Raw genomic sequence first — 20,709 nt, 5'->3', positions numbered from 1 at the left:
GCATTAGTGACTTCCTATGATATATTTAGATTTAAATGCATACTCTTTTTATTTTTTATTTTTTTTTTTTAAAGAAATTTAGGCATATAGTGAGACTCTGTCTCAAAAAAAAAAAAAAAAAAAAAAATTTGGGCATCAAAGCCCAGTGCTAGCAAGGGAAGAGAAATTTAGAGAAAGGAGATTTATGGACTTTCATGACCACAAAAGCAATCATTATAAAAGCTTATTTTTGCTCTGTGCTGAGCACTTTATGTGTATTAATGTGGTTGGCACTCACACCAGCCTTATAAAGTGGGTAATATTGTTTTCCCTATTTTGCATTGAGTAAAATTAAGACAGATGTTGGTGGCTCAATCCCAAAATTAGTTGGCTAGTTAGTAATATGGCTGAGTTATGATTCAAATTACACCTCCAAGGCTGGTCATTTTTAAAAAAAGAACAACAAAAAACCTTGAAAAAAATTACACGAAAGCTTGGCAAGGTGGCTCACGCCTGTAATCCCAGCACTCTGGGAGGCCAAGGCAGATGGATTGCCTGAACTCAGGAGTTAAAGACCAGCCTGAGCAAAGGGAGACCCATCTCTCCTAAAAATAGAAAACTAGCTGAGTGTTGTGGTAAGTGCCTGTAGTCCTAGCTACTTGGAAGGCTGGGGCAGGAGGATCACTTGAGCCCATGAATTCGAGGTTGCTGTGGGGTTGGCTGAGGCTCTGGCACTCTAGCCCTGGAGACAGAGTGAGACTCTGTTTCAATTAAAAAAAAAAAGAATATTAGTAATCACCTTAGAATATAGTCAAAGGCTTGATGTGGTGGCTCACTCCTATAATCTTAGTACTATGGGAGGCCAAGGACGGTGAGTTTCCTAGGCTCAAGAGTTTGAAACCAGCCTGAGCTAGAGCAAGACCCTTGTCTTTTTAACAATAGCTGGGTGTTGTGGCATGAGCCTGTAGTCCCAGCTACTTGGGAGGCTGAAGCAAGAGGATCCCTTGAGCCCAAGAGTTTGAAGTTACTGTGAGCTATGATGCTTATGGCACTCTACCCAGGGTAACAAAGTGAGACTCTCTCCCCTCCCCCCACCCCCTCCTCCCCAAATATATATATAGTTAAAGCTCCTCTAGTTGGATTCATGGCTTTGGCCTCAATGTCCCCTTTAAAACTTCTTTGGGCTGGGCAGCGTCCATAGCTCAGTGGATAGGGCGCTGGCCACATACACCAGGGCTAGTGAGTTCTAACCCTGCCCAGGCCAGCTAAAACAACAATGACAACTGCAACAACAAAAAAAAATAGCCAGGCGTTGTGGCAGGAGCCTGTAGTCCCAGTTACTTGGGAGGCTGAGGCAAGAGAATCGCTTAAGCCCAATAGTCTGAGGTTGCTGTGAGCTGTGACGCCATGGCAGTCTACCCAGGGTGACAGCTTGAGACTCTTGTCTCAAAAAAAAACAAACCAAACTTCTTTGGGCTTATTTATTAAGTGCTTATTATACACCAAGCACTAGTCACTGAGGATGAGTAGTTTACAAACTAGGTGGGAATACAGGAGCATCAAATAAGTTTAATAGGTCATAATCAGCTGTTATAGAGTCTGTGAGCATGTGGATAGTTTCTGATAATGGTTTATAAAATGCCAAGTTTTTGTTCTCTGTAGGTTCACAAAATCTAGAACAGTAATGTCCAATGTGTTAACCGCTAGTCACATTTCAAACTATGAACCCCCACACAAGGCTAATGTCTTACCATTTTGGATAGCATCTTAAATGCATGCTCTTTACCATTGTCTAAACAGATACTACCTGAGCTATTCTTAGCATACTTCTCAAAGCTTACATACTAATACTGCTCATTCCTTTACTCTCTCCAGCCAAAGTAGTTTTCCTTTTTGTTCCTCATAAGTACCTCTGGTCATATAGGATTGCTAATTCCTCTGCCTAAGTACTTTGCTACCACTCCTAGTCTATCCTACCCTTTCTATTGTTTTGTCCCTCATTTTGTCCAGATTTCCTTCTCTAAGGCACCTTCCCTGGCTACTTTGATCTTTCCTTTTAGGCTCCCTTTCTGCACCCGGCTTTATGTTTATCAAAACATAAAGGTTCTGGAGTACAGAGACTTTGCCTTAACTGTCTCAATTGGACTGTCTATATAGTGCTCAGCACTGTGTGTAGCAAATAGTAGGTGACCACCAAATATTTGTCATTGATTAAATTATTTAAGTAAAATTGTGTCCATGATTATTTTCATAGAATAAACAACCCGTAAATGTCATAATAGAATGACCTACACAGTATTTTATTCCCTGAATGAAATACTGAGTATTTCTCGTGCACATTCTTCTTTTTTAAAAAATTGTTTTATCTTGTGGCGCGCGCCTGTAGTCCCAGCTGCTCGGGAGGCTGAGGCAAGAGAATCACGTAAGCCCAAGAGTTAGAGGTTGCTGTGAGCTATGTGACGCCATGGCACTCTACCCGAGGGCAGTACAGTGAGACTCTGTCTCTACAAAAAAAAAAAAAAAATTGTTTTATCTTAACACTGGTTTTTTTGTTGTTTGTTATTGTTAATTTATCTGATAATACAAATGATGGACTACCTTTTATAGTTGTTACCTGAGTAGGGTGTACCTGCCTGGGCTAACAGGTTATTTTCTTTATATTGAACATACTTATGGTATCTGAAGTGAGTTTAGTATATGTAGAATTTTCTTTCAACTTTAAAGTTCTTTCACTCGGTATTTTTTTTAGATATTTCATGATGTAGCTTATAAAGCAAAAGACAGAAATGACCTCTTATCTGGAATTGATGAGTTTTTAGATCAAGTAACTGTCCTACCTCCAGGAGAGTGGGATCCTTCTATACGCATAGAGCCACCAAAAAGTGTTCCTTCTCAGGTAAGAATCTAGAACTATTCTTCTGTGGGTTACTTTGTTTTCAATTAAAATTTTTTGAAAAGATTATACATTTTTATGATTCAAAGATTAAAACTATATAAAGAGATAGACTCAGAGAAGTCGTATCCCTGCCTTGTCCCCTTTACTGTCTTAGCCACATACCAGCTCTTGTGGGTAACCATTTGTGATTAGTTTTTTGTTTTCTAGTTTTCATTCAGTATGTGGAAGTATGAACATGTATTGTCTTATTTATTCCTTTTACCAAAATGTAACGTTCTAAATATATTCTGTTCTGCACCTTGCCTTTTCCCCATAACAGTACATCTTGGAGATCTACTCTTAAGAAATCATGGCAATATTCCTTGCTCTTTTTTCATAGTTGTAGCATAGTTTATCTTATTCCTGGACTATGGTTGTTTTTAGTCTTTTTTTTTTGTTACAAATCATTTCATGATACTCATATACCATTTTGGTTTGTTTATTTATTTTTGAGACAGAGTCTCCCTCTGTCACTCTGGCTAGAGTGTAGTGGCGTCATCATAGCTCACAGCAACCTCAAACTACTGGGTTCAAGTGATCCTCCTGCCTCAGCCTTCTGGAGTAGCTGGGACTGTAGGTGCCTGTCACCATGCCTGTCTAAATTTTCTATTTTTAATAGAGATTGGGTCTTGCTCTGGTTCATCTTGAACTCCTGAGCTCAAGTGATCCTCCGACTTTAGCCCCCCAGAGTGTTAGGATTATAGGTCTGAGCCACCAGACCTGATTTCATATGCCATTTTAGTTTTGTGCAGGTGTATCTGTAGGATAGATTCTCAGAAATAGGATTACTGACTCAAAAGGTAATTCACCAGAGTTCCTTCTATATTAACTTGAGGTGTTTTAGTATAATGATACATGAAAGTCTATTTCCCACAGTATGTTTCCAAACTTTTGTATATTTATCATTCTGACAGATAGCTTTATGTTACTATTTCAAGTTTTGTTTTTTCTCTGAGACGGTCTCACTCTGTTACCTTGGGCTAGAGTGCTGTGGTGTCAGCCTAGCTCACAGCAACTTCAAACTGCTGGGTTCAGGTGATCTTCCTGCATTGGCCTTCTGGAGTGCTAGGATTATAGCCATGAGCTACTGTGCCCAGCCATATTTCAAGTATTTTAATGGGGTTTTAAATTGCATTTCTGTAATTGATGTGGTTGAATATGCCTGATTATATTTGTTTGTTCATCACCCTCTGCCACCTTTTTTTAATAAAATATTTAAATTGTTCATTGATCCTTTGGGGTTTATCATGGTATATATTAGTAGGCAGCCAACTTTTATCTTTTTCTGAATTGCTATCTTTATTATTAAGTAAACTTGTATCAGCATTTGGCTCTGTTTCTGGAATTTCTTTTATTTTTCATTAGTCTTTCTGTTCATCCATCAATTACATACTGTTTAATTTCAGAGGCTCTTTGGTATAATTTAATACCTGGTAGGTCTAGATTCGTTTTAGCTTTCTTCTTACTCGTGTTTTTCTGAGTTTCCTTGGCTGTCTTTACACAGTTCTTTCTTTCCTTTTTTTTTTTTTTTTTTTGAGACTGAGTCTCACTCTTTTGCTCTGTTGCCCTGAGTAGAGTACCATAGTGTCATTGTCACTCAACAGCAACCTCAAACTCCTGGGTTCAAGAGATCCTCTTGGCTTCAGCCTCCCAAGTAGTTGGGACTATGCGCATGCGCCATCATGCTTGGCTAGTTTTTTCTGTTTTTAATAGAGATGGGGGTCTCACTCTTGCTCAGGCTGGTCTCGAACTCCTGTGCTCAAGCAATCTACCTGTCTTGGCCTCCCAGAGTGCTAGGATTACAGGTGTGTGCCATTGTGCCAGCCTTACATTTATTTTTCTATGTAAAGTTTAAAATTAGCTTTATATTTCTAAAAATAAAATCTGAAGGTTTTTGAAAGGTTATGATAATGATTAAATTCTCTTAGTGATTTGAGAAAGAATTGATGTCCTTATGACATTCAAGCTTTCTGGCCAAGAACATGATGTATCTCTCCCATGTCTCTCCCCAGTTTTCTGTTTCAAGGTGGTACCCTTAAGAATAGTATGAAGTTTTTCTCGTCTATAACTTACATGCATCTTGATGAGTGTTATAAATATTGTATCTTTGTTGGTTTTATACGTATATGAAGGCTATTTTTTTATGTATAGGCATGACTTTTGAATAACATGGATTTGAACTGTGCAGTTCCCATTATATGCAGATTTTTCCGTAAATATAATGGAAAAATAATTGGAGGTTTGCAAAAACTTGAACTACATAGCCTAGACTTGACTGAAAAAGTTAAGAAAAAGTTAGGTATATCATGAATGCATAAAATATATGTCAATATTAGTCTATTTTATCATTTATTTCCATAAAATATATACAAATCTATTATAAAAAGAGAAAACGTATGAACACAGATATGATATGTGGCACCATTCACAGAAATGTAAACAATATAAACATGTATTAAATCAGAAGTGCCTAAAATTAACTATAGTACCTAGTTTGTATGCTACCATAATAATTTTGTAGCCACCCTTGTTGCTATCTGGTGAACTTAAGTGTTGCAGGTTCATATGCAAGTATCCATGTGGAAACACTGTCCTACTTATCTCCACATGAGCATTTGGTCTCTCTAGTAAATTACACATTGCAGTAAAAAGTGATCACCCACAGCTGTTTGGGTATTTTTCATTGTGTTTAGTGCAGTATCATAAACCTCGAATTATATTGTAGGATCTATATGTATTGCTGCTAGTGATGTTGGAAATGCTGTCCACAAACAGAGAAAAGTCATGATAGTATAAGAAAAAGTTGTATTGCTTGGCAGACCTCAAGTTGAGGTCTGCAGCTGTGGTTGCCTGTTATGTCCAGGTACAAGTGATCCAGCCTGTAGACCGTTGTGTGAAGGCAAAGGAGACTGGTACAGTGGCTCATGCCTGTAATCCCAGCACTTTGGAGGATCACTTGAGCTCAGGCATTTGAGACTAGTCTAGGCAACATATGGTGACCCTGTCTCAAGAAGACAAAGGGAAAGGAAATGCATGTAGTTATTGCTGCAGCTATGCCAGTGCGTGTAAAACTTTGAAAAGTCCTTTTTATCTTGTATTGAAAATGAAGCTTTTATGGGGGTGCAGGATTGCTATAAGAAAGGCATACCTTTATAATGATTTGATTCAAGAAAAAGCAGTGTCGACCCTAGCCTCCTCACGCCTCACCTCAGCCTCCTCACACCCCACATTCTAATCCTGAACTCGATAGCCTTAGACTTCTCACCCCATACACCTGCACCTCTCACCCTAACGCACGACACCTGTGTTACCCGGGCATCACGACACCTGTGTTACCCGGGCATCACACCTCATGCTCCAGGCTCCTGCAAACTACCTCACATTCTCTCTTTTTTTTTTTTTTTGTAGAGACAGAGTCTCACTTTATGGCCCTCGGTAGAGTGCTGTGGCCTCACACAGCTCACAGCAACCTCCAACTCCTGGGCTTAAGCGATTCTCTTGCCTCAGCCTCCCGAGTAGCTGGGACTACAGGCGCCCGCCACAACGCCCGGCTATTTTTTGGTTGCAGTTTGGCCGGGGCTGGGTTTGAACCTGCCACCCTCGGCATATGGGGCCGGTGCCTTACTGACTGAGCCACAGGCGCTGCCCCTCACATTCTCTTATATCTACATACCAGGACAGGGCCCAGATCCTTCATATCACTCTAACTCCAGGACTTCCCTGCCCATACATTGCATATACATTCTACACTGCTCCACTCTCCAGACCCTCATCCTTCACAAAAGAGTGAATTTCTGAGCCAGGTGCCCCTAGTGCCCACCTTTCCCATTCCAAGAGGAGTCTCACACTCAAACTCTTTGTACTGGGAAAGACCCTCAGATCATAAACAGGACCTTAAGCCCTTCTATTCTGCATGTCTCTGTATTCCTCAATCCCTAGCACCCCCATTTGATCAAGCCCTTCATACCCAAAGTAATACCTAATGCAGACCTTTCCCACCCCCGCACTCCCTCTGCTCACCCTAACTCCCATTTTGTTGGGCTGGCTCAGGCCTCTTTCTCCATCCCACTTACACCAGTATCCTAGGCAACCTCATGAGGAAGACATGCCATGAACTGTAATCCTATAGCCTTCTTCCTCCACATCAGCTCTCACACCTCCCTGGATCCACTTTCCAGATTCATCCTTCCTCTGAGATCTAACCACTCTGGCTATAGCCTCCATCCTTCTAGGTGTTTCACACATGTTCTATCCTCATCCCCACCCATCCTCTTGCCCACTCCTTAAACTACTCTCTTACTTGTGCCCTCAATGTCCTTACCTTGTCCACTCACTGCATATACGTTTCACATTCCCAAGCTTCTTCTACACTTAATCTCTGTGACATCCTAAGGTTCTGAGGATACTGCACGGCCATCAAACCTCAGCCACTATACTTAAGGCCTCTTTGCTTCTCTGCTGCATGCCTAAGGACTCTAGGCATGCAGCAGAGAAATTTATTCAACTAAAATTCAAACTAAGAAATTTATTCTTAGGAGAAAAATATTTTCATTGCCATTTATGAAGCAGTGAGAGATCATCAGGCCTGAATTTTCCCCTTGCTGTCCTACCTTGACCTCTCCTTATTTTACTCCATCCCTACCTCTTTACCTTCCTCCCTTACCTTCATAGGATAAGGTGAGCCTTTACCAGTCTGAGAAGTTCCTGTACCATCAATTACCCTGTCTCTTGATTTGTTAGCCTTTTTTGTTCAACCAGCTCTTTCCACACAGTCTGGAAATATAAATAATGCAAAAAAAAAAAAAAAAAAACCTTCACTCTGTATCACCTTCTAGTTAATCTTCTGTTTTTCCTACCCTCTTCATCTAAATCTGCACAGTTTTTTTTTTTTTTTGTTTGTTTGTTTTTTCGAGACAGCCTCAAGCTGTCACCCTGGGTAGAGTGCTGTGGCATCACAGCTCATAGCATACTCCCAACTCCTGGGCTCAAGCGATTCTCCTGCCTCCACCTTCCAAGTAGCTGGGACTACAGGTGCCCGCCACAATGCCCAGCTATTTTTTGGCTGTCGTTGTTTGGCAGGCCCCGGGTTGGATTCCAACCCACCAGCTCAGGTGTATGTGGCTGGCGCCTTAGCCACTTGAGGCACAGACGCCGAGCCTAAATCTGCACAGTGTTTTGGCTAATGATCTACTAATTATTTAATTCATAATCTTTTTTTTTTTTTTTTTCCGAGACAGAGCCTCAAGCTGTCGCCCTGGGTAGAATGCTGTGGCATCACAGCTTATAGCAACCTCCAACTCCTGGGCTTAAGTGATTCTCTTGCCTCAGCCTCCCAAGTAGCTGGGACTACAGGCGCCCACCACAACACCCGGCTATTTTTTGGTTATAGTTGTCGTTGTTGTTTGGCAGGCCCAGGCTGGATTCGAACCCACCAGCTTTGGTGTATGTGGCTGGCGCCTTAGCTGCTTGAGCTACAGGCACCGAGCCTAATTCATGGAAATCTTATTTTTTTTTGGAGACAGAGTTTCACTATGTCTCCCTTGGTAGAGTGCTGTGGCATCACATCTCACAGCAAGCTCAAACACTTGGGGCTTAAGCGATTCTCTTGCCTCAGCCTCCGGAGTAGCTAGTACTACAGGCACCCAACACAACACCTGGCTATTTGTTGATTGCAGTTGTCATTGTTATTTAGCTGGCCCAGGCCAGGTTCTAACCCTCCAGCCTTGGTGTATGTGGCCAGCGCCCTACTCACTCAGCTATGGGTGCCGCCAAATTCATGGAAATCTTGTTGCTACTTTTACTGTTTCCCTCAAACAGTTCTCACTGAGATGACCAGTAACGCCCATGATTGCCGTGAGCTGTGACGGCACTCTACCAAGGGTGACATAATGAGACTGTTTCAAAAAAATCTAATGAATTTACTGAGCCCTTTTGTAATATTTGGATACTGGCATAATATCTTTCAACTTAAAAACACCTGTGACTCTACATTACATTCCAGGTACTGGCACATTTCTCTTCTCTTTGAAGCAAAACTCACAAATTTCTACTTTTTTTTTTTTTTTTTTCTTTTTTTTTGAGACAGAGTATCACTCTGTCTCCCTGGTAAAGTGCTATGGCATCATAGCTCACAACAATCTCAGACGCTTGGGCTTAAGAAATTCTCTTGCCTCAGCCTCCCGGTGTTGCTGGGACTTCAGGTACCTGCCACAACACCCAGGTATTTTTATTTTTATTTTATTTTTATTTTTTTGAGACAGTCTCAAGCTATCACCCTTAGTAGAGTGCGTGGTGTCACAGCTCACAGCAACCTCAAACTCTTGGGCATGGTGTCACAGCTCACAGCAACCTCAAACTCCTGGGCTTAAGCAATTCTCTTGCCTCAGACTCCCAAGTAGCTGGGAGTACAAGCACCTGCCACAATCCCCCAGCTTTTTTTTTTTTTTTTGCAGTTTTTGGCCAGGGCTGGGCTTGAACCCGCAAAAAAAAAAAAAAAAAAAAAAGCAGTGTCATTATATGACACTTTAAAGCAAAAGGAAGGTGAAGGATCTGAAACTGGAGAATTTAATGCTAGGAAAGGATGGTTTGATAATTTTAAAAAGAGGTTTGGTTTAAAAAGTGTCACCATAACAGGAAAAGCAGCTTTTGTTGACCAAAAGAGAGCACATGGGTTCCCAGAGCAGATGCCGTTAAGAAAATCATTGAGGAGAAAGGATATCTGCCTGAACAGGTTTTTAATGCAGGAAGAATGTACCCTCTTTTGGGAAAAAATACCACAGAGGACATTTCATCGGTAAAGGATTGAAGCAAGTACCAGGATTTAAGGCAGGAAGGATGAGGATAACTCTTCTGTTTTGTGCAAATGTATTTGGATTTATGATCAGAACTGCCCTTACCTATAAAGTACTCACTACTGGTCCTTGAATAGACCAGTGGTTCTCAACCTTCCTAATGCTGTGACCCTTTAATACAGTTCCTGTGGGTCGTGACCCACAGGTTGAGAACCGCTGGAATAGACAAATACCACCTGCCAGTCTTTTGGTTATATAGAAAGGGGGGCTGGACAATTAACAACCCTTTTTGTGGATTGGTTTCATCTTTGCTTTCTTCCTCAAGTCAGGAAGTACCTTACCAGTAAGGGACAGCCTTGTAAAATTCTTTCTATACTGGACAATGCCCTGACCACTCAAAATCTCACGAGTTCAACATCCAAGGGTATCAAGGTAGTCTGCTTGTCCACAGATAAAACATGTCTGCTTCAGCCTCTGGGTTGGGAGGTCATAAAGATCTTTAAGGCTTATCGCATATGTATTATATGGAAAGGATTGTCAGTGCTGTGGAAGAGAACCTTAAAATAGAGAACATCATGAAAGTCTGGAAAGATCACACCACTGAAGGTGCCATCCTTGTTACAGAAAAAGCCATGAAAGCTCTCAAGCCTGAAACAATGAATTCCTGATGGAGAAAACTCTGCCCGGATGTTGTGCATGACTTCACAGGATTTATGACAGAGCCACTGAAGGAAATCATGAAAGAGATTATAGACATGGCTAAAAAGGTGAAGAGTTCAAGATATGGATCTTGAAGAAATTTAAGTGCTAATAGATAACACAGGAGAGGAATTGACAGAAGACGACTTGATGGAAGTGAGTGCTTCCGAACCAGTGCCAGACAACGAGGAAGAAGACATAGGAGAAGCAGTGCCAGAAAACCAACTGGCTTTAGACAGTCTGGCAGAAGGGCTCTGATTATTTAAGACTGCTTTTAATGTCTTTAGAAACATGGACCTTCTATGACATGGGCAGTGCAACTAAAGCCAGTGGTGGAAGGAGGATTGGTACTGTATAGAAACATTTTTACAGAAATGACAAATCACAAAAGTCAGACGCGCTGTATTTCCGTTAAGTTGCACTTAGAGTGCACCTCCTTCTCCCACCTCCCTTTCCACCTCTTCTGCTTCCACCACCTCTGAGACAGCCAGGCCAACCCCTCCTCTTTTTCCTCCTCAGCCTACTCAGTGTGAAGATGAGTGGGGTGATCTTTATGATGATCTACTTTCACTTATGAGTAGTAACTGTATTTTTTCTTCCTTATGATTTTAATAACATTTTTCTTTTATTGTAAGAATTAGTGTAAGACAATAGTATTTACATAATACAACATACCAAATATATGTTGATGGATTGTTTGTTGTAGGTAAGGCATTCTAGTCAACAGTAGGCTACTAGTAGTTTAGTTTCGGGGGAGGCAAAAAGTTACCTGGGATTTTCAATTGCACATGAATTGGTGCCCCAACTCCCACCCTCTTCAGAAGTCAACTGTATATTTTTTGTTTTATTAATTTTCTTCTTTTATTGTATGTAGTTGTTTTTCAGTCATATGATCTGTAATAAGAGACGTTTCTTTTTTTCTTCTCCCATTTATTAATACAGGTGCTTAATTTTCTTGACTAGTACTTTAGCTATTTCCCATAGATTATAGATTATAATAATGTTGTGCTTTCCATTATTTTTGTTTCCTAGGAATTCTCTCTATATATTTTTTCTCCTTTCCCTCTAAGATGTAAGATGGTAATCAAACTTTTGTAGATGAATCTTGCTGCTCTGTAAATGTCAAACTTGTAAACCAGGTAGCAAAAGTCTAGTTCAGTCGATCCTTTGACTCAAGGGACCTACCTCCTGTGATGACACAACTCTGTCTTTCTCTTTCTTTATTTCTCCTTCTCCTCTCCTTCCTTCACTCTTTTTAGTCCTGCAATCTCTTCAGCTAACAAATTAAAAGCTTATTTCTTTGTCTTCAAGTGAGAAGGAAAAGATCCTGTTCATGAGTATAACACTCTTGAATTTGTAATCATATGTAAAAGAAAATTGATTTTAATGAAAACACGTTTGATAACGCTCTAGCTACTTCTATTTTAAGGGACGTATTTTTGTAAAAGAGAAAGCATTTGTTTTCTTTAAAGTATATTTTTTAATAGTTAACGTGAGTAATACTTTAAAAACTTTTGTAGGATAGATGCTTTGCTGGAAGTTACTCACATTCTAGCTTTTGCTGAATAGTAATTTGAAATGGTATATATGAATATGTCTTAGTATATTGATACTAGAATATAAGATTAAAAAAGCTAATCATAAACTTAAAATACTAATAAAGCATTAGAGAAAAAAATAAAAACATTAGACTCTTTTAAAATAGAGTTTGTTCAAGAAGGAAGTTTGTATCAGGAAACATTTCTTTCTTGGATCATTAATACTTTATCAATATTAAATCTGATGTTCCTGCTAATTGAAGATCCTATCATAGTTTTCTTAAAATAGAAATCTGAAAATATGTTTTTGTGAAATTCAGGAAAAGAGAAAGATCCCTGTGTTTCACAATGGGTCTGCCCCCACGTCAGGTGAGACTGCTCATCACGCGGGGCCTGAGCTGCAGCGGACTGGACGGTGGGTACAATGGTGATATGTTTTGGGGGTAGGGGTTGGTTTAATGTAAAAGACATAAATATTCTGCTTCTTTGCAAGAATTTGGAACTTAATCTTATGCAATGATTTTTTTTCGTATTTTAAAAAGTCTGTATTATTTATGGAAAATTTATATGCATCTAAAAATAATTTTAATAGTATGTACCAAGCTATGGACCATATATTCAGAATATTGCAGTTATATAGTACATATGTTTATAGATTAATTTCCATTGCTTATACAAAAGGTTCTTAAAGAAGGTGTAAAGTCCTATTAAAATTCTCCACATAAGTTAGAGAATTATGGGAACAGAGAGTAATTATAACTGATGATTTTTTCTGCATTTGCATAGATTTAAAACTCTTATATCATGAGATAATGTAAAATTTTAGATGGATAAGCATGACAAAACCATTGTAATGATCTCTGGAAACCTCTTAGCAAGTTAATTTTTGGAATAAAGAGTAGAAATGTTACCAGGTGTAAATATTTGTAGAAGTAGATGTAAATGTTAAAGTATTTTCATCCTATAGAAGAACATGTGGCTATTGATATTGATATTGTATGTCCACTGATGGTCAGTGTGCAGCTAAATAATATTAAATCTTTGTTTAAAAGATTTAAGGTGCACTATTGGGGATTTTGATGACGTTCCTGAAGGGTACGATGTATGTGAGAAAAATAAACAACTAGCATACTGAATGTAGACTTTAGAGAAGCTTGAGTTCATAATTAATTCACTGATTAGTGGAATGTATTAGTCTTAGTAAATATAATAGAGAAAATTGCCGACAGTGCTGTTCTGTTATTAGCTATTATTGCTTCTTCAAACTTCAAACTGGAATAAGGTTAGTCACTGAGAAGCACTGTGTCAGGCCCCCCATTGATCTCATAGTCACTTGAGAGCATCTTTAAGCCATCTATTAAGTGATCAGTTATTGGTTAAATGATGTAGATTCATTTTTTTAGATTATCAGTGGCACTTTTTTTATTGCAAACTCGTTCTCCTTGCTGTCATATTATTTATAGAATAATTTCTTCCATCTGTCAGCACGTGTTTAGGATTTATTTCAGCATTAACCTAGAAAAATTAGAATGGAAAAGCTTGAAATATCCAAAACATTTGAAAGCTTAAGGTTAATTTTTTTGTATTTTCCTGCAGTCGAGATTTGAATAGTTTTCTTACTGTATGAGTCAAAGAGCTTTACTGACTTACTGATTCACTTACCAGTGTTTTGTTGAGTATCTGCTATGCCCCAGGCTGTGTTGTGGACACTGGAGATATGGCAGTGAGCAAGAACAAGTCTCTGCTCCTTCTGGAGCTTATATTTTATTGGAATATTTTGAAGTTAGATATATCCAAAAACCTGATTGTTAAAAAAAGTTGAAGCAATATGGTTTTGATGTACAAATATAGATTTTAATCTACTAATTGGCACTACTTAGTTTTATTTATATATGTACTTGTTTGACTATGTGTGTAGTAAATTAAATACACTGAAATAATTTTTAGGGTATATATTTTTTTCCTAGACAGAAATACTTAAATGTTTGAAGTAATAATTCTAAAAGTTAATGAAATTATTTAATTCACTACTCATATATTTAAACATAGCATACAGCATTCATATTAAAGGGCATATCGATTTTAATTGCCTTTCTGGTATTTTTGAGAGTTGCATTTAAGATTTATAATGTAGATGATAACAGAGTGCTTGTTCACATTTTCATGAATGGGACGTTAGGCTTTATTTTTATTGTACATTTCCTTAACATTTGTGTTCGAAATTACATTTACTCATATAAAATCATTTGCCTGCAGTTTTTCAGTAAATAGTTCATAAAATACAGATGCTTGTCTCTTTTAACTTAATGAGATATACCTTTCCTCTATTGTCAGTAGATTCGATTAAATGAGTGTATCTTCTATAATTTATTTTATGATTTAAATAGGATTTTAATTTTTGTTGACAAAACACTAGGCACTGGCAGTTTTATGTACCCCATAGTTTTAGTTTGAACTAGCTAGAATCCTCTAGTGTACAGTTTGACGAGTTTCATCTCACCTATTTAGGCTTTTTGGTGGTTTGATACTTGACATCAAAAGGAAAGCACCTTTTTTCTTGAGTGACTTCAAGGATGCATTAAGCCTGCAGTGCCTGGCCTCGATTCTTTTCCTATACTGTGCCTGTATGTCTCCTGTAATCACTTTTGGAGGGCTGCTTGGAGAAGCTACAGAAGGCAGAATAGTGAGTACAAAGATTGGTAGTGGCCAGGCTCTTAGCTCTTCAGAGGCAAGTGTCTGTATGCATTTGTCTCACTATTCATACTTTTATTTGAAGAGTCTACCCACAGCATGATTAACCTGTCCCAAAGCAGACTTCCCCCCAAGGTAATTGCTATGGAAAACATGGGGAAGCCATTTGAACAGAAGATGCACAGTTGAGGTAAAACCAAACAAAAAAAGTTTATCTTGGCTTGCTGGATGAATGGTTTTATAAATTGAGTAAAAGGCTTGCATTGTCTTTGGGGAGGCTGGGTGGATTGGGGGTGAAGACACCAATTGAACTGATTCTGGGTGGGGCATGGGTGGGAGGCTGCTTCAGTAAGGTGTCATAGGATTAGTTAGGGCCATATGTTTGATATTAATGCATCGCTATTGGCTTGTAGGCCTAGACCAGGCTATTTGGTAAGAATAGAACATAATGTGCAAATACTGGCTTTTTGAAGGGGCATTTACTTTAATTTTGCTGTTATTAAATCTGTGAAAATAGCCATATCTTTTATTTGGAAAAAATAAAATATAATGAAAGTTGTATCCATCCTTTGATGTGACTAAAATGGAAGTTTTTATGTTTTTCTGTTTGTGGTAATACTGTAAAGCTTTGGTGCTTTGTGAAATCTTGAAAGGCAATATTTTTTTGTTTATATACATTTTAATAGCATTTAAATGAGATAGTTTGTAATTCTTAAGATCTTAAGTGTATTTTACTTAATTATACTTATTCTTAGTAGAAAATTCATTTTTCATAGATAAAAGGTTAAAATATCTTATGACAAGCAGTGATAATTACTCAATTAAAATGTTTCATGAGCTGAACACGAGATAAACCTGACAACTGAAGCTTTCTTGCAACTCTGTTTTTGATTATTTAGAGTCTTTTTACTGTAGTCTCTAATTATTGTATCAAACATATTTTTAGTAAGTGGCTTTATGTGCTATCACAAATTATGCATGTAACTTTGCTGGTCCCCATGCCAATGTGTTTTATCTGTTACCGTCATGGACATGCTGCCTCTCTGCTCATGGACTGTCACTCACTGCCTGCTGTCTCATCCTGTTAATGTGGTAGTATACATCAGTACTGGAGGAGCATAGACAAGAGAAAACGAGCGTATTAGTATATGCACAGTGACGATGTCATGGTATGCTTTGCCACATGTAAGAGAGAAATGGGCTGTAGGGTAGAAGTGATAGAAATAGAGAAAGCTTAGGGATGCTATGGAGGAAAAGGATATGGAGATGTGTTTGTTTTCAGATGCTTTCCTAGAACTTTAAGAAGAAATGGAGATATTAGGGGGTAGAGTTCCAGCATTTACAGAGTGCTAAAGAGGAAATGTGAAGATTGAGAATTGTTCATATGCAAGTGAGGGTTGAAAATGAGGACAGATGAGGCTAACAAAGGAGAAGAGAGGGAAGAAGTGGGAAATTGCCCAGGTTTATGGAATGGAGGAAGGACGAGATGTAGGGATTGGATTCAGGAGGAAAGTGACCTAGCAAAGCAGACACAGAGACCTAGAAGAGCAGTCAGGGTGAGGTAATTTTGTGAATTGAGACCAATTGAACTGATTCTAGTTTGATTCAAAACCAAACTAGAGGTATTGAGGAGGAAAGGTTAGCAAGAGTGTTTGATGACCTAGTAGAGTAGAAGAGTAGTAACGTGGTACAGGTACATATATAAAATTTGTGAGGAGAGGTGAAAGGTAGGGCTTCTGTTGGGTAAAATGGAAATTTTTGAATGTGTGGGTGAGTAGGCAGGCCAGTGTAATTAGGGGCTGTGTTTTCTTTAGTGAAAAACAAGTTTCAGGTTGACAGTAACATAAAAAAAAATTCAAAAATTAGAAAAAAAATAGGTCTGGGGGAAGGGAAATTTTTGCTTGCAGTAAAATATGGCAGTAGGAGCTTGGGGTGAAAGGAAGGCCTTCCTGTGACAATATCTACTATTTTAACCCAAAGTTGGGGAAAGGGAGTCTTCATTTTGTGCCCATTTGCCCCTGTTAACATTTTCTTATTTTGTTTTCTCCTGGCTTCTCTAATCAGGTTTTTTCTGTCTCTTGATTTAGTTAGACTTTGTTTTCCTTTTACTTAAGCTCTGCCTAAAGTCATTTTTTTTTAAATGTGCATATTCTAATTGAACTAAGAGTTTTATGATGGCTTAGTAGTGTCTTCTAGGACAAACTTGTTTTCCCATGAGCAAGAAAACAAATTTATCCCATGCAGTTAACAAATGTATTATTCACATGGACACTTCTTTATGTTGCCAAAAGTCAAAATTCACATGTGGGTTTGATTCTGTTTTTATTCTGATAGTTGAATTATACTTACACTGCGTACTGTCATTTTGTGATATTGATTTGGAAGCCGCTATTAAAGCTGTGAGAATTGCTGCCATTTTTCTTGAGTGCATTTATGTGTCAGGCACTGTGCTTGCTAGGTATTTTTGCAAACACTACTGACAATCTTCTAGCTCTCATTATCTGTCATTTACACTTGAAAAAGCATAGGTTTAAAAGGTGAAAGTGTGGCCATGACTCCACACCAGGTCACAGCCAGTCTTCTCTTCCAGTCTGGTTTTGGCCCTTCCTGGTCTTCTGCTGCTGCGCTGCCTCTCATTTCAGGAGGGTTGTTTGTTACAAGCTTTCTTTTCTTCCCTTACTTTATTTCCCTTTCTTTCCTTACTTTATTATCCTTCCCCTTTTCTAAGGGCGTGGTACATCATCAGCCTTGTTATCTAATAACTTGATGAGTTAGAATATAATGTTGGTGGTGGTACAGAGTTAGTGTACTAGCTTTGAATTTAAATCAGTCTGTAGGAGAGACTTTTCTCATTTATTTTGTTGAGTATTTCAGTTTTGGTTTCAACTGATTGAGCTATTCGTATTAATTTCTTTAAAATATTTGGAAAATTGCCCTATAGAAATCAGTTTGAGAAAGATAGGACCACATGTTATCTCCTGTTTAATTCTTATTTTGTAGGACTATATTGAGTACTTACTATTTTGTATTTTTAAAGTGTACTATTTTAGACATGTAACAGTATTCAAAGTAAGATATACCCTTTTGTACTGACTGACAGACTTAAGAAGTAAAACATCTTTGGGTAAAGTTGAAGCCCTTTTGTGTGTCTCTTCCATTTACTCTTTGCTCCTTGCATCCTGTTGTAAAGGTTGATTATCCCTTATCTGAAATGCTTGGGACCAGAAGAAGTGTTTTGGATATTGGATTTTTTAAAAAAGGATTTTGAAATATTTGCATTTTGCAAACTGGTTGAGCATCCCTAATCTAAAACCCAAAACGCTCCAGTGAGCATTTCCTTGAGTGTCACATTGTGCTTGAAAAATTTTGGAGTTTGAGTTATTGGATTAGGGAAACTCAACCTGTATTGAATTTTGAATTAAGGGTGATTACAAAATGTTTACTTTTAATATTTGCAAAAGAAAGCAATTTTTTCCTATGGATTTACAATGAATTTATAATTTTCCATATTTAAAGTTTAAATTTAAGACTCATAGTTGTGTTAGCTTTATAACTACTTGATTAGTACTCTTATTTTCCAGTTGTCCTATGTGTATTGTACACATAGCAGGTTAGAGATAATGTTTATGATGTATTGCTTTTATTCATTTTTTTTTTTCCTTAAACAGAGTGCAATAGAGTCTCTTTTTGGAGCATCATTAACTGGGATTGCCTATTCATTGTTTGCTGGGCAACCTCTGACAATATTGGGGAGCACAGGTCCAGTTCTAGTGTTTGAAAAAATTTTATTTAAATTCTGCAGGTAAGAGTTCTGTCCTCAACTTATGTGTTTGCATGTATGTATAATTATATCTTGGGTTGGCCCTGTCTTAGCCCATAGAACTATTCCTAACCTAATAACTTGGAAATGAGGAAAGTAAGATTGCCTATGCTAACCTTACCAATCATTGATGTTTAAGAGTGGGGCTTGAATCAATCAGAGTGAAGGGTCAGTTTCCACTGGCAGGATTGTTTTCTGTGGAAATGAACATAGGGTACCATAGTAATTAGATTTCGAACTCATCATAGCTAGTCCCATTTCCTCTGTGACATAAATGAGTTCACAATTTTATCCTGGAACTAACTTGATGCTATCAAATATTTGATTGATACAACTCTCTTGTTCTAATTCTTTACTTACAATGATTCTAATCTGGCATGCTACAGAGACTAACAGAAAGAGAATGCAATAACCTGATGTACAGACTCTGCTAGTAATTTCATATTTGAAATTTAAAATAAGAAATTATGATGGGTAGAGAGGTGGTACTAGGGATGGTGAAGATGTTGGAGCTGTAGGTATGATTACTGTATTGATGCCTGTGACTCTGGATCTTCAGAGAGAATCACATACAGTTGTTCTTACAGACATATCATTAATTCCTAACTGATTTCTAAAGTGAGGTCTAATTTTGAAATATTTATTGCATGGTAAATTTCTCTATAAATCCTTTATATGAATGTAATACTAACAGATCTGTAAGTAAGTTAGTCTTCAGTTGAAGCAGTTTTCTCTGGTCATTTTGTCATTCTGTAGTTCACTCTCTTTTGTAGAAATTGTATGTTTTTATGCTGTTTGAATTGCTTCTTATAAAAATGTAAATACTATTCCCATACATATGTTGATCGTGTTCACATTTTTCTTTTTAAACAGAGATTATCACCTTTCCTATTTGTCTTTAAGAACCAGTATTGGTCTGTGGACTTCTTTTTTGTGCATTGTTTTGGTTGCAACAGATGCAAGCAGCCTTGTGTGTTATATTACTCGATTTACAGAGGAGGCTTTTGCAGCTCTCATTTGTATCATATTCATCTATGAGGCTTTGGAGAAGCTCTTTCATTTAGGAGAAATATATGCATTTAATATGCACAACAACTTAGATGAACTGACCAGCTACTCGTAAGTGTTTCTGTTTCCTCCTAATATTAAAACGTGTTTTTGCAGAGATGTCAGAGCCTAGGAAAATGCATTTCTTACATCGCGACACTGTATCTAGCTGTAACTACCCAACTAGCATGTGGTAGTTGGACATGTTTATTTTAGATGTGATTTTGGCAAAGCATTCAATGGGCGTAATATAGTTGATCAAATTCATTTTTTGTTCACTGAAATTCAAATGTGTGTGTTTTTAGTCTTTTTGAATTGGATTGGCTAATTTAAATTTGATTACTGACAACTAATCTACCATATATTTGAATTGGGCAGTTATAATTGTATCTTAAATTCTTTAAAGTCTGGATGTACACTAGGTATGGGATATATTTTTAAAATTTATGTTTTTCACATTTTTCATGTCATTAAGTTTTAAAGGGTAATAATTTTTTTTTTTTAATTGTTGGGGATTCATTGGGGGTACAATAAGCCAGGTTACACTGATTGCGTTTGTTAGGTAAAGTCCCTCTTTCAATCATGTCTTGCCCCCAAAAGGTGTGGCACACACCAAGGCCCCACCCGCCTCCCTCCTTCCCTCTCTTCGCTCTCCCCTTCCCCCACCCCCACCGTGACCTTAATTGTTATTAATTGTCCTCATATCAAAATTGAGTACATAGGATTCATGCTTCTCCATTCTTGTGATGCTTTACTAAGAAAAATGTCTTCCACTTCCATCCAGGTTAATACAAAGGATGTCAAGTCTCCATTTTTTTAATGGCTGAATAGTATTCCATGGTATACATATACCACAGCTTGTTAATCCATTCCTGGGTTGGTGGGTATTTAGGCTATTTCCACATTTTGGCGATTGTAAATTGAGCTGCAGTAAACAGTGTAGTACAAGTGTCCTTATGATAAAAGGATTTTTTTCCTTCTGGGTAAATGGACCAGTAATGGGATTGCAGGATCAAATGGGAGGTCTAGCTTGAGTGCTTTGAGGTTTCTCCATACTTCCTTCCAAAGAGGTTGTACTAATTTGCAGTCCCACCAGCAGTGTAAAAGTGTTCCTTTCTTTCCACATCCACGCCAGCATCTGCAGTTTTGAGATTTTGTGATGTGGGCCATTCTCTCTCTAATAGATAGGGATGATGAGCATTTTTTCAT

At 38.0% G+C, this 20,709-nt stretch overlaps 1 protein-coding gene across 8 annotated transcripts in view; it reads left to right on the top strand.

Annotated features, from left to right (window-relative positions):
• The window catches only part of SLC4A7 (solute carrier family 4 member 7), a 118,828-nt gene that overhangs the window by 68,164 nt on the left and 29,955 nt on the right, over positions 1-20,709 (top strand). For all 8 annotated transcript variants that reach the window (XM_053599709.1, XM_053599706.1, XM_053599707.1 and 5 more), the window contains 5 exons: positions 2,729-2,875; positions 12,263-12,357; positions 14,451-14,625; positions 18,302-18,435; positions 19,327-19,572. In XM_053599709.1, the coding sequence (XP_053455684.1) occupies positions 2,729-2,875; positions 12,263-12,357; positions 14,451-14,625; positions 18,302-18,435; positions 19,327-19,572 (797 nt within the window). The remainder of the gene's footprint in view (positions 1-2,728; positions 2,876-12,262; positions 12,358-14,450; positions 14,626-18,301; positions 18,436-19,326; positions 19,573-20,709) is intronic.

This window comes from Nycticebus coucang, chromosome 8, assembly GCF_027406575.1.
Source record: "Nycticebus coucang isolate mNycCou1 chromosome 8, mNycCou1.pri, whole genome shotgun sequence".
In the NCBI taxonomy this organism is placed as follows: Eukaryota; Metazoa; Chordata; class Mammalia; order Primates; family Lorisidae; genus Nycticebus; species Nycticebus coucang.
Note: the sequence above shows the minus strand (reverse complement) of the source record. Positions and strands in the feature narration are given on the sequence as shown.